The following is a 13,200-nucleotide window of genomic DNA, read 5'->3' as shown; positions in this document are numbered from 1 at the left end:
ATACCCAATTAGTTATTCTTTCCAACACCCCCAGCCGCATGGTAACACGTTAAAAGAGATGTATGTGTAGCATTTTTCTTTGACGTTATAACTAATCATTTCAGGTGCCCGACAGCAGAGACAAGAAAATTTAGATAGCACCAAAAAACAGTAATAACATAATAATCAAAAATTGAAAGTTAAGCACAGGTTGATCAACCATATGTTCAAAGATGAAGTCATTTTACTTAAAGAACAAGACAAAATCACTACAATATATGTTGGTCAAAATTCAGCAAAAATCAAGTTAGCACTGCCATTAGGCCAACAATATAAAGCACATGCAAAATCTTCACTTGAGAGGAATGAACCTAGAAGAGTGGGTGGCACCAATACCCGGCCTTCCGTGCTTGACAGGCTTGTAACTGATTGAGAATTCAGCTAGATAATGGCTAATCATTTCTGGTTTGATTTCAACTTGATTAAAGGTCTTTCCATTGTAAACCCCAATAATGCTACCTATCATCTCAGGTACAATGATCATGTTGCGGAGGTGAGTCCTGACTGGTTCAGGCTTCTCCCCAGGTGGGGCATCCCGTTTCTGTTCCAAGTATAGGACTACCGTTAATTTAGATAGAAATGGCATGATTATCCTTGTATATGGTCAACAACACTACTAACAAATACAGTTAAAATCATGCTGCACAAAAATTTCAATAACCACAACGAAATGGTATATAACAAGGTACGATAGAATATACGAAAACACATTGTTTGACGATCACGGCGCCAATAATTTCCAGAAATTCAAAACCATATGGTGTATTTGGAGGGAATACAATGCTCGAAATTTTGAAAATTATGAAAGATTGTCAATTGAGTTAAATTCTATTATGTTCAAATCTCTCTATGTTTGGTGACTGGTTACAACAATTCTACCTCTACTAATTTTTTCGAGTTCCTGAATTTATGTTCTTCCTAGTTAGGTGTCTTTGGTATACTACCTCTGTACTTGGGTTGCACCCTTTGCGCTTTATAGTAAGATTGAATTACTAATAAAAAAAAAAACCTTAACTAGGTGTCGGGAAGCCATCTCTTAATGTCAAAGCTAAACATGTGCACCTGTTTAAAAGCCTGAACCCCCTTCCCCCTCAAGGTACAGGAGACAATTTTTCAAGTTTTTGCAAAAAGCGGCTTCAAGCAACCACCATTGGTGCACATCCAAGGAAAAACAGATTGAGAGAGAGAGAGAGAGGGATTAAACTTTACATCACCTATTTTTACTATTGTTAGCATTTGGACTCGATCCTATTGTTAGACTGAAGCAAATCCTATTGTTAGATTCTCTCATATAATTTTCTAGCATATGCTTATGAGTTGGAGGTGTAAAATCTGTGGAAAACTGAAAATCTATGACAAAATACCTACTTCTGCAACAGATAGATGGTGTCCCCTTTTTAAAAATATCTCCATATATTAAGAATTGAGTCCAATATGGAGGTTGTCATTGGAAGTGGATTTGAGTCAACAACATCCTCTCCATCATTTAGTAAGGCCACGATGATTTCCACCAAAAGGACAACAGTTCTTGAAGGGCGGGGGAATAATACATTCTCGATGTTTTACTACAACCAAGTATTACTAGGGGTGGGCAAAAACCCGCCCAACCCGCCCCGCCCTGCCGGGCCGGGTTTTAGTGTTTTTTTGGCAGATACGGGTTGAAAAAATCAAACCTGTGCGGGTCGGGTCGGGCACATGTATAGTTTTTTAAAAAAGAGGCAGGTACCCAACCCGCTCCGCCCATAATGCTTAAACCCTAAATTCCTAATATCCTCTCATTTCACGCAGCCGTCTAGACTCTCCAGACCCAGCGCTTCTCTCGCTCTCTCAGTCTCTCGAGTCTCTCAAACTTACTCTCGCCGGCGCCGCTCCTCTCTCACTCTCGGCGGCGGAGGATTTCCTGAACCATACAGCTCCTTTCTCTCTCTCGCCGTCACGCTAATCCCAGGTTTCTCTCTCATCTCTCTCTCTCTTCTCTAGGAAGTGAACTAATGCACTCTCTCTCTCTAGTCTCACGACTCTCACCCCTTGGCATTAGGTAAAGAAATCTCTTCTTTGGTAGATTGGTCTCTCTTATCTCTGATCTTTGGTAAAAAAAAATCAGTCCCAACCCAATTTTTAAAAATAAACTACAAAAAAAATCAAGTCCAGTGGATACCCAACCCGCCCTGCCCAACCCGAAAAATCGGTAGATAACCCACATTGTATCCAGATTTCGGGTATGGTTTTTTCAAACCCACCTGGGTTGGGTTGGGTAGCCGAAAAGGCCAAAACCCGCCCGAACCGACCCGTGCCCACCCATTACTAAGGTACCCATTTTTTAAGCTAAATGACTAAATCTCAAAGACACTCAAAATCAATATTTTTATTTTCTCCAGTTGATTAGTTCTTTACACTTTCACCCCACTACTATATTTGCCCCAACCAACACATGTAAATGTCCAATTTTTGGGCACTTGAAATACTTTTGTCTGTTCCAATTATCCTAACTTGGAGGACTAGAAGGAAACAACACTTGTACACACACCAACGACCACCACATGTATGTAACACGACAATGCAGGATCCTAACAATTATTTGTATAAGGTTCTCCACTTTATCAAATTTAGATTGTTGGCCATTATTGATTTTCTTGAAAGCCTCATTGATTATCATGAAAAAAAAAAAAAAGATTTGAAGTTGCATACTATTGAAAAAGATTTGAAGCAAGCACCTCTGAGTTAATGAAGCATGAACTTGTGTATCAATATCTCAACTCATCTCTTCTATCTGGCTCCCAGTCACTAATATTTCGACCATTTCTTGCCAATATGTATTCTCAGATTTCTGCCTCATGAGTCATGCCACCTAACCAGAGTATCACAGAAGGTTGGCCCATCCCGTACATCATCTCCCCTTGTCTAGTGCCAATCATGTTAACACACACCAAGTCATATATGAAAATCTTAATTCCCTCCCTTCTAATTAACACCCAACCACTATATCATTCACTCACTCTACCTGCTACCCTAACTCCCAATCACTATATCATACACTCACTCTACCTACTACCCTAATTCCCAATCACTATAAAATTACATTCCTAAATTCAAGTAGAACCAATGAATATTGAGACGCTTACAATCTTCCACCAGTCCATTTCTAGAGAGCATACAGAAGCACAATAATGTCACTTCACTTAATGTAACTACTCTGCTTTCACAAGGCACAATACCATCCAAAATGATAGACAGATACAAATGGCTCCATCTTGCACCAATTCTAAGTACTTCCGTCATATTTTAATACTCCATCAGATGCACGTCCTCACACACACATGCACGCTCATAAAGCAACATAAAAATAACATTAAGAAAATTAAATCCTAAGAAACCTCAGTAACTTGCTTGTCATCATAAAAACATATGAATATCGATTTGAACCGAAACATTTAGAACCAAATATTATATATCAAAAACATAAGAATAATAACTAACCGCCTTGCGCAGCTTCTTGATCAATGCCATCGGCTTCCTCTTCAATCCGCGCTGAAACCTAAAACCAAATCAACACATATAGAGTAAACATATGTTCAAGCACACACATGGCACAACCATAAACAAACATATATACGTATATGCATCATATAATATTTGACATAGATATGGAAATTGAGCTCTGAGGCACTTCGAGATCGATCACCTCCGGCGAGCGCGGGCCGGGAAGAGCTTGACCAGCTCGTCAGTAGACATGTCAAGAAGCGCATCGAGATCGACACCTCTGAAGCTGAACTTCTTGAACGTCCTCTTCTTCGGCAGCCCTGGCGCCGCAACATCTGCTTCCACGTCCGCCTGGTAAAGCCACAGAACAAACAATTTAAGCGTTAGAAATTGAACTTTCGTAAGGTGAATGGTCTGTTTGGTTCTCAGTAAAGTGACGTAAAGGGATGCAAAATTGACAGTGATGGGACGAAGCTCACCATGGCTGAAAATTTGAGAAGCAAAGGCAATTAACTCACTGGCCGCTGGTTTGTGATCTCTAGGGTTTGGGGATTATTATCAGTTAGTATTTATAGGGTAACCCAGCCAGGTTATGGGTTACGGGTTTTTGATTACTTGGCCCGGATAAGATACGAGAGGTCAGTTAGAGCAACGGATCGCGAACCGAGTCCGAGGTTTTCTTCTCCTTCTTCTTCTTCTTTTTATCAAATTACTCTTAAAAATTTAACATTGATTTTCGCACACCTCAAGTTTTTAACAAAAATTATAGGGTTAAATTTTTTTTTTTTTGAAGGAATGCTAGTCTTATAAAATTTTTTTACAAAGTGACGTGATACAACATGATTGGAAATTAAATAAATTCAAATTTTGATAAATTCAATCATATTGTACAACATCACTTTATATAAATTTTTTTTTTTAAAAAAAAAAACATTTTTTTTAAGCCTAGCATTTCTCAATTATTTTGTTGTACCATTATTAGGATCAATATCAAACCGCTATCTCGGTTTTAAAGAGTATCACAAGTGGTACCTGTCGTAAACTGAAATACTGAATTAACCCTTTCATCCATTTTTGTAATGGAAATCCACGTTAATAGCCTTTAAAATGCAACACTTGTCTTAAACGCCACATATTTAAGCCAACTCGACACATTTTAACACAGGTAACTAACATGTTAGTGACAAGTGTAAAATGTTAAACATCTCAAATGCCACCTATTTCCAAAAAGTGAAATGCTAAGAGTATTAACTTTTTTCTTAACATGATGTGAAGCTTATTCATTGGAGATGATTAAAACAATTAATAGAGAAAAATGCTACGAATACTAATAAATAAGCTTCACGTCATGATAGTACTCATGGCTATGTTTGGCAAATGAGTGGACTTAGGAAGGGGGCCGGAACTGCAGCAAAATTTGATTGATGTGAGGAAAAAAAAATGTTTTGTATAAAAAAACGAAAATTTTTGTTTAGTAGTGATTTTTTTATTTGAATAGTAATAAAAAATGATTGATGCGATATAAAAAATAATAATGTTGAATAGTAATCTATCTATCCAAGGGATGGAAGGGTAGAGGCCTTTGGTATCCCCTCCAGTCAAGAATTGGGCCTCATAATCACTAGCCAATATGCTTTTCTCTCATGCCTTTCTTCGTTCATGGTTTTTATTCTGATGTCCTAGGCGTAGAGGAACCACACCAATCCATCCCGAACTTGGTGGTTAAACTCTACTGCGGTGATGCTACTATAGGGGAGGTCCAGCGGAAAAATAGCTCTACGCCAGGATGATAAAAATAAAAAGCTTAACACCTCTCATTCTTATTACTTTTCAATATGAAAAAGAAAAAAAAATGAAAAATGAAAATGTCGTCTTATTCAAAACCCCAATTATGAAACCCCTTCTCTCCCACTTCACGCCTTGGAACGTACCGTTCTTATTCTTATAGAGAGAGAGGCGCTTTCACATCTTCTTAACCCGAAATGGTTGGGGTTTTGAGAATAATTTTTTGAGATTTTGAGTCCGGTCCGGCCCACTCTTTTACCAAACACAACCCATCTATTAGTAAAAAAGTTAGTACCCCTATCATTTATTTTTCAAAAATTACATAAACTAATTTGTACCTAAACCCAAAATTTTACCCCATTTATCCATTATCCCATAAATATTCCAATCTTTGTAACGCTTAGGTTTCCACAAATGTTCAAATTTTGGTTTTGGACATTCGGCCACTTCTAGTGGTATGCACATGGAAACAAGTGGTTTGCAATGGTTGGAGCTCTTTTTTAGATCATTGTACTTGTCCATGGAGCCTATTGTTCACACATATATTATAACGACTTATGAAAAAACGTTAGCCACATATATGTTATCACTCCAAAATGACTAATCAATTTAAAGCTTTAATATAATTCCTTATAAAACCCAATTTTTACATAATAATTAGGCAATGTGAAATTTAACATTCATGACTGTCTTTATAAATCATTAACTCTATATGGATCACTCTTCAGCTTCTCAATATGGGACTGAAGTGTTACAAACTCCCCCTCTTAAACTTTTGAGGTCTCTTCATTTTCCTAATATGAGACCCAGGTGTTATAAATTCACTCTCTTAAACTTCTAACGTCCTCGTCATGGGCACACCATGCAGTGCTCCAATACCGCATGGCATAACGCTACAAGGTGGCTCTAATACCATTTGTAATTACTCAAGAAAAGCGTAAGTCACATTTATTTTATCACTCCAAAATGACTAATCAATTTGAAACTTCCCTATAATTCTTTATAAAACCAAATTTCACCTAATAACTAAGTAATGTGAGACTTAGTACTCATAAATATTTTTGTAAACCACCCACTCTATATGGGCTACTTATCATCTTCTTAGTATCAGACCGAGGTGTTACATCTACTCAAATTGAAAGGTATAAACTCGAATTAAAATTGAATGTATCTTTTGAGGGCTGCTAGGTGTCTCAAAATCCTTCTCAAATGATGTGGAAAACACTATTTTGGGAAGGAATGGGAGAAAAAGGAGAGAGAATGAGAATTTCTTAAGGAAAAAAATGCTTGCCACATCATTTTGGAAGCAATTTGGGAAAAATCCCTTTGAATGTCTACATCTTTTTCCCTTCATTTTTTTTTTCCTTCTTTTTGAAACCATAAACTCACTTATATAAATCAAATTCAACACCATAGCTTAACGTAAACCGACACCTTTATATTACATATTATCCCTAACATTATTCGAACTATACAAAAGTGCTACTAATGGCAACTACTATGACTTATAGTTGAACTCCACAAAATCCTGACATACCTCAATGGCTGAGGCCTTCAAAAGATCTCAAGGATATAATTTATATAAATCTAGATCGTAATAGGGTTATTTATTGCTCATGATGACTATATTTGTAAAATCTCCACAATTTTCTAGATGAACAAAGCAGATCCACAACTTAGTAAGTAAATATTAACCAACTCGTTACAATATGTGTGACGTGAGCTCATTTTTTTTTTAAAAAAATCTTTCTCTCTCAAAACATATCCTTCATTTAAACGGATGCAGAGATTTTATAAAACTTGCTTAAAAAACGTTTCGTTAGTGTACATGCATTTTAACTATGAGAGAAAAATTTCATAATAGGTTCCAAATAACAAATATTCTCTTCATTTTCGTTTTTAGAATAAACCATCGGTGTACAACTTTATATGTATCAATTAAATTCAATTATTGATATCATAGAAATGACAAACAATAATTAAATCAAAATATGAAAATAGTCTAGCATATATTCAACCTATACTTTTACTTCTCATTTCATTATATTATTTCATTAAGCATACTCTCCCACTAGATACTAGGTTGTTGAGCGTATTCTCTCCCTCAACACTAGGTCGTCAAGCGTGTTAGGAAGATAAACGGTTTGAGAGTTTTTACCAATAGTACATTCATTTGTATATTTGAACACCACTTTAATCCAAAAGCCTAAGCTAATGGGCTTGGGTCCACTTATGTATATTAACTACTATTTTTCTTTATATTTTTTTTTCAATGTGGGACTCAACACTCACAATAAAGCATACTCTCTTACTCAAAATGCTAAGAAAAACAACGAAATGAAGAGAACTTTACCTCTTCAAGCTTAGTTAGTCCTTCTATCACCAAGCAAGACCCCCCTTGCCTCCTTTCTATTTGACCTCCATTGGATGAACATAATGAGTGTTAGGGTTTATCATGGGAGTTCAAATAGCCTTTCCCCCGTATGCAAGTTTCAAACTTACCTAAATCGCATGTATACTGTCACCTTAAAAGGTTTATTATTATTTTTTTATTTAATAAAATGAAACTTAATTACATTATTTTGATTTGGGGCCTTAGGCGACCACCTAATTTGTCTATGCAATGACCGGCCTACCACCAAGGATAGTAGAATGGATTCTTGTGTGTATAGTTGCTTAGTTGATAGGTGATAAAAATTGTTTGATAGAAAGGTGATTGAACACATCAAAAAGTCTAACACAACAATTTTTTTGGGGGCAAAATGCAAAATTAGTCCCTGCAGTTTGATCGACTTGAAATTAGTTCACTGCTCTATAAAAACTGGCTGATAGCTTCCTGTTGTAAGCAAGAAAATCAAAAACAAAATATGTCCCTGCACCAAACTTCTGTCCAATTTTTGTACGAAAACATTCAGATGTCACATTATCACTAATCATATTATGACACATATCACCTATGATTTTTGTCATTTTTATCTTATATATATTTATTTATTTATTTATTTTTAAAAACTTGAGGGGGGTGGTTGAGTCACCCCTTTGGTCAAATGGGTATTTGGGAGTGGTGAAATCCATTGAGATGTTCCCCCCCTTCCAATTTGGCCAAAGGAGGTGCTCAACGATCACCTCAAGTTTTCTTTAATATATGTGACACATGTCATAATATAATTGGTGTTCATATGACATTTAATGATTTCTGTCAAATAAATTGAGCGAAAGTTGGGTGTAGATACCAATTTTTTTTTTTTTTTACTTACCAAAGAGAGCTGTCAGCCAATTTGAATACATTAGGGACATAATTGCAAATCAATGAAATCACCCAAACTAATTTTGCTTCTTTTATATTTTTATTATTATTTTTCTAACTAAGTAAATTGAAGAAGTAATACAATATATGAGTCTGGTTAAAAATAACTTAAAAAGGGTGCTTTAAGAAATCATGCTTAGTTAGTTAGTTTAAATTTTGAAGAGCTAGTTCACTCAGCTAAAAGTCACAAGGAGGGAAGAGTAACCATTATTTTATTTCAAGGAAAGTATAGTATATGAACATCAAAATGAAGTAGAAACTCTCAAGCATGTTGTTAGAAAATGACAGTTGTCACAATCAGGTGTGGATCAAAATGGATTATGTATAGCATTGGGTGTAAACCTCTTATTAGGGCGGTTCATTTTAAATGAACGGCCTCAATTATGACACAGAAGAGATAAAATAATAATAGCTTGCCATGTGTGCAAGCCACATGGGTGGTTGTTAAGCTGGGTTAGCGACTACTTTGACAAAACTTGCCATAATATGGGTGGTTTGACCACCCCTTATGGTGAGGAGGGATAATTCAACCACATTCAAATTGATCATAATAGGAGTGGTCGAACCATTTTCGAGGCCGAACAATTCCCATGGCCGAATAAAGTTGTTCGGTCATCAGAGATGAATATTTTCAGTGACTTACACAGTATATTTGTGCAAGTTACTCATTATTTTTCTCTTGTATGTATCGTCACGATCTGAGCCGATTTTTTAAATTGAACAACCATATAAAAGCTAGGTATTGCAACGGATATCAATCTACTCAAAAAACTAAACTAGCATGATATAAAAATATTAGACATCAAGGCCGGGGGGTTATAAGAATATCAAACAGTGAGCCTTGTATGGGGACATTGTAGTTGAGGTTGTAGGCAAGCTCGCTCTATAACATAAATTGGGCTAATAAATTGTATAAGAACAACTTTTAACTCTCTGGATTGCATTAGACAACCCAAACAAACACTCTTTTTTGTGCATATCTCTGTCTCTTTTTTCCTCATAAAAAGAAAACTGTTTTTGAACACAAGTGCAGGTTGTGGTGGAACTTGAGTCACCAAATGGTAGATATAGCTCACAATTGAATCAATACAGCTACAGCTACATCTTAATTCATAGAACAACCATAAGTTCATTGACAATAAAACTTAAAAGGACTTGGATTGAGTATAGTTTTAGTTAGAATTACACCAGCTGAAATCGGGACACGTGTTCCTTAATATGACACAAAGAATACATCTGCCAATGTCAAAGGTTCAGTTTGAACCAAAACTAGAACCAAACCAGATCCCAAATTCACCAACATGTTCAAGATCAAGATCTCTTATGTTGTTAGCAGACACATGTTTGCAATAGTTATTCCATGTTCTAAAGAAAGTGGCATATTAACTAGCTGCAAGAGTTGTAATTGTTGTTCAATGGAACTATTTAATGTTGTAACAACATATACAAAGAACCGCTGTACTATGCATTTCGGTAAGAAATTTTTGCACTCAAAAGCATACATATATCACCCCTATGTAATAGTAAATAATGGCTCCCTATGATTGTCTCTCAAGCAAATTTATTACACGAGTAAGATTGATCGATAGTCTCATATCAGTAAAATGAGATAAAAGTGAAATCATTTATCTTTATTACTTACATGTGAAACAAAGTCCTCATTGGAAAACAATATCATGACTAGTGAATCTGTAACTTGTATGCCTTTACATCTTAACCCCGTAGATCTATCATTCCTAATGTATAAACACAATATAAAGCGATAAAACGATTTCATATTTTAGAACCATACTTGATGGGTATGTTTCTTAATGTGTTTTGAGGGTGTTTGTGATTTGTAGTTTGAAAATATGTTTTGATGTGTAGTAAAGGTGAAAATCATTTTTGTGTTTTTAAGGATGTTAAAATGTATTGTTTGTTAATAATTTCGTTTTGAGATTAGAATACAGAAGACGAAAAACAAAAGTTTTAATAAACATAGCTATCGATATGCTTCACATGCATTGTATCACACCTTATGTATTCTCAAACATGTTCAACTTTGAGGACATTCTAACCCATCATATTATATCCAAATCTTATTGGATTTTCACGATTCTTGAACCAATAGTTTCCTTTACTAAGCTACTTTCACATGACATACAAAAATCCCAATTTGGTTCAAAGCATTCTCTTAAAATTGCCCAAAACCACAATAACATCATAAGAAACCCTAGTCCTGACCATTGCAGCTTTAAAACCAAATTTATCGCAAACCAAAACTCCACACAGCACGCATAAATACTTGTTAGAAAGCTTATATAATTCTCTACAAGATGAAAAAAACCTCACCAAAATTCATCATGTGTAGCCTAAGTTATGCCCAGATCAATCCAGCTTAAAAGCACACCTAAACATACCCAAACACCCATCCATCCCTCGTCTCCCTATCCTCCCCTCCCCCATCTATCCTTCTCAACCGTCGATAACGACTTATCCAAAGGCTCACATTCAAATTTGCCAGAACGGACCGATCCGCGTGCTGGTGCACTCCACCAATCAGAGCTCAGCTCCTGGATATTGCCTCTCACACACACGACTATTTAAACCGTTCATTTTCCGTCATCTTCTCACGCAACGAAATTACCAGTAAACACCGATAGATTTATAGATCCAATACCTCTTCGAATTTCTCAGCTCTTCTCTTACATACCCTAACCCTAGATTTCCGTTCCTCAGCTCCTCAGCTCTTTTTGTACTCCAATGGCGACCGGAGAAGAGCCCATTGCTCCCGTCGAGCCGAATCCCGAGCCGGCCCTCTCCGAACCTGTCGAGGATAAACCGGCCGAAACCAACCCCGGCAAGTCGAAGAAACTCAAGGAGCCCAAAGCCAAAAAGCCTGCTGCTCCTAGAAAGCCTCCCTCACATCCTCCTTACGAAGAGGTATAGCCTTTAGATTTGTTATAAATTAATTGTTTGAATTTTACGGTCAAATTTTTACAAATTCAAGCTCGTGGGTTGGATCTGAGTTTGTTATTTTGTTGCTTTTGCTTTTGCAGATGATTAAGGACGCGATTGTGTCTCTGAAGGAGAAGACGGGTTCGAGTCAGTACGCGATCGCAAAGTTCATAGAGGAGAAGCAGAAGCAGCTTCCACCGAACTTCAGGAAGCTCTTGCTCTTCCATTTGAAGAAGCTTGTGGCCGGTGGGAAGCTCGTGAAGGTGAAGGGGTCGTTCAAGCTTCCGGCTTCGAAGTCGGCAGCGCCTGCCGTCGAGAAGAAGAAACCGGCAGCGAAGCCGAAGCCAAAGCCGAAAGCTAAGCCTTCGAAGCCGAAGACTAAGGAGGTGAAGACGACAACTAAAGCACCGGCGAGGGGTAAGGCGCCGGTGAAGCCAAAGGCGGCTGCAAAGCCGAAGCCAAAGCCAAAAGCGGCTGCAAAGCCCAAGGCTGCTGCTCCAAAGCCGAAGGCAGCTCCGGCTAAGGCCAAGCCGGCGGCGAAGCCGAAGCCCGCTCCAGCTAAAGCAAAGCCAGCTGCGAAGCCGAAGCCGAAGGAGAAGCCGGCTAAGGCCTCGAGGACGTCGACGAGGACCTCTCCCGGGAAAAAAGCCCCGGCTCCGAAGCCTGTGGTGAAGAAGGCTCCGGCGGCCAAGAAGACTCCAGTTAAGAGCGTGAAGCTCAGGAGCGTAAAGTCGCCGGCGAAGAAAGCTACAACCAGGAGGGGAAGGAAGTGAGAGAGAGAGAGAGAGGAGCTTAGTCGTAGTAGGGGTAGCCTTGTAAATTTCTTGAGCTTTGAGGGTGTATTTAGATCCATATATGCCCATGGAAAAGAAATATTTTTATTTTTATATTGTTATTTGTAATTTTTTTCTTTGCTTTTTTATTTTATTTTTATTCGAGACAGTTTCAGTTGTATTATTATTCAGTTAAGTGGGGTTCCTAGGAATCAATTCCGAGCTTGATGTTTTTCGTGTTCATAGCCTCTGCACTCATTTTTCCTCAATGCAATCCATACATCAGCTCTCAGCTAATATATTAGGGTCTGCGTTTGCCGACTTGTCCTGGGCAATTAGGGTTTTAGGGTTCAATGGGGCTTGAAGATGGTGCCATCTTTATGCAGGCAATGGAAGTTACCATGAAAGCGTTTTTCACACGCAAGTGGTTGCGTGGTAATTGAGATTCAAAGCTTGCAGTTTCGTTGCTTGCTTCCTATCTAAGCACTTAAGGTAAACGCTGAAACTTTTCAATTTCTCTGTATTTCTATGCCTAGCGACTTTTTAGTAACAAAGAGTTTACCTGGTGTGCTTCACAGTTGACTGTAGCTCAACGGAATATTGAGTGCCCAATTTGCGAATTTACTTGGGTCGAGGTTTGTTTCTTCATCCACCCTTCATGCTGATTGATTATTAATTTATTATTTTTTATGTGCCCGTTGTCTTTTTATATTGTTATTATTCAAAGTTCAAGGGGTTGCTAGGAGAATAGGTAGATGGTGTGCCAAAATTGTAATGTTACTCCATTGAAGATGTTTCCTAGATTGAACTAAAAGGGGTTAAATAGGAAGTATGAACGTGCCATGTAGTTGCGATGTAGGGCTCTTTTTTTTTTTTTTT

At 37.5% G+C, this 13,200-nt stretch overlaps 2 protein-coding genes across 2 annotated transcripts; one reads left to right on the top strand and one right to left on the bottom strand.

Moving 5' to 3' along the window:
- Window positions 1-203: 203 nt before the first annotated feature.
- Window positions 204-4,085, bottom strand: LOC132166631 (small ribosomal subunit protein uS19x). The gene is made up of 4 exons (XM_059577477.1): window positions 3,999-4,085; window positions 3,722-3,870; window positions 3,517-3,574; window positions 204-580 (listed from the first exon to the last, which is right to left on the bottom strand). Exons 1-4 carry the CDS (start codon window positions 3,999-4,001, stop codon window positions 332-334), a joined length of 459 nt encoding a protein of 152 aa, XP_059433460.1. The 5' UTR covers window positions 4,002-4,085; the 3' UTR covers window positions 204-331.
- Window positions 4,086-11,209: 7,124 nt separating this feature from the next.
- Window positions 11,210-12,564, top strand: LOC132164929 (histone H1.2). Its single transcript, XM_059575453.2, has 2 exons — window positions 11,210-11,533; window positions 11,650-12,564. Exons 1-2 carry the CDS (start codon window positions 11,354-11,356, stop codon window positions 12,319-12,321), a joined length of 852 nt encoding a protein of 283 aa, XP_059431436.1. The 5' UTR covers window positions 11,210-11,353; the 3' UTR covers window positions 12,322-12,564.
- Window positions 12,565-13,200: the final 636 nt, after the last annotated feature.

The sequence above is a fragment of the Corylus avellana genome, chromosome 11 (genome assembly GCF_965113065.1).
Source record: "Corylus avellana chromosome 11, dhCorAvel1.hap1.2, whole genome shotgun sequence".
Classification (NCBI taxonomy): domain Eukaryota; kingdom Viridiplantae; phylum Streptophyta; class Magnoliopsida; order Fagales; family Betulaceae; genus Corylus; species Corylus avellana.
The sequence above is the reverse complement of the archived record's forward strand: the minus strand, read 5'-3'. Positions and strand labels throughout refer to the sequence as shown.

Coding starts and splice junctions, on each gene's coding strand:
- LOC132164929 (XM_059575453.2), top strand. CDS start 11,354: ATGGCGACCGGAGAAGAGCCCATTGCTCCCGTCGAGCCGAATCCCGAG. Junction 11,534..11,649: donor CACATCCTCCTTACGAAGAG/GTATAGCCTTTA, acceptor TTGCTTTTGCAG/ATGATTAAGGACGCGATTGT.
- LOC132166631 (XM_059577477.1), bottom strand. Junction 3,575..3,721: donor CCGGCCCGCGCTCGCCGGAG/GTGATCGATCTC, acceptor ATTTGGTTTTAG/GTTTCAGCGCGGATTGAAGA. Junction 581..3,516: donor TCAAGAAGCTGCGCAAGGCG/GTTAGTTATTAT, acceptor TACTTGGAACAG/AAACGGGATGCCCCACCTGG.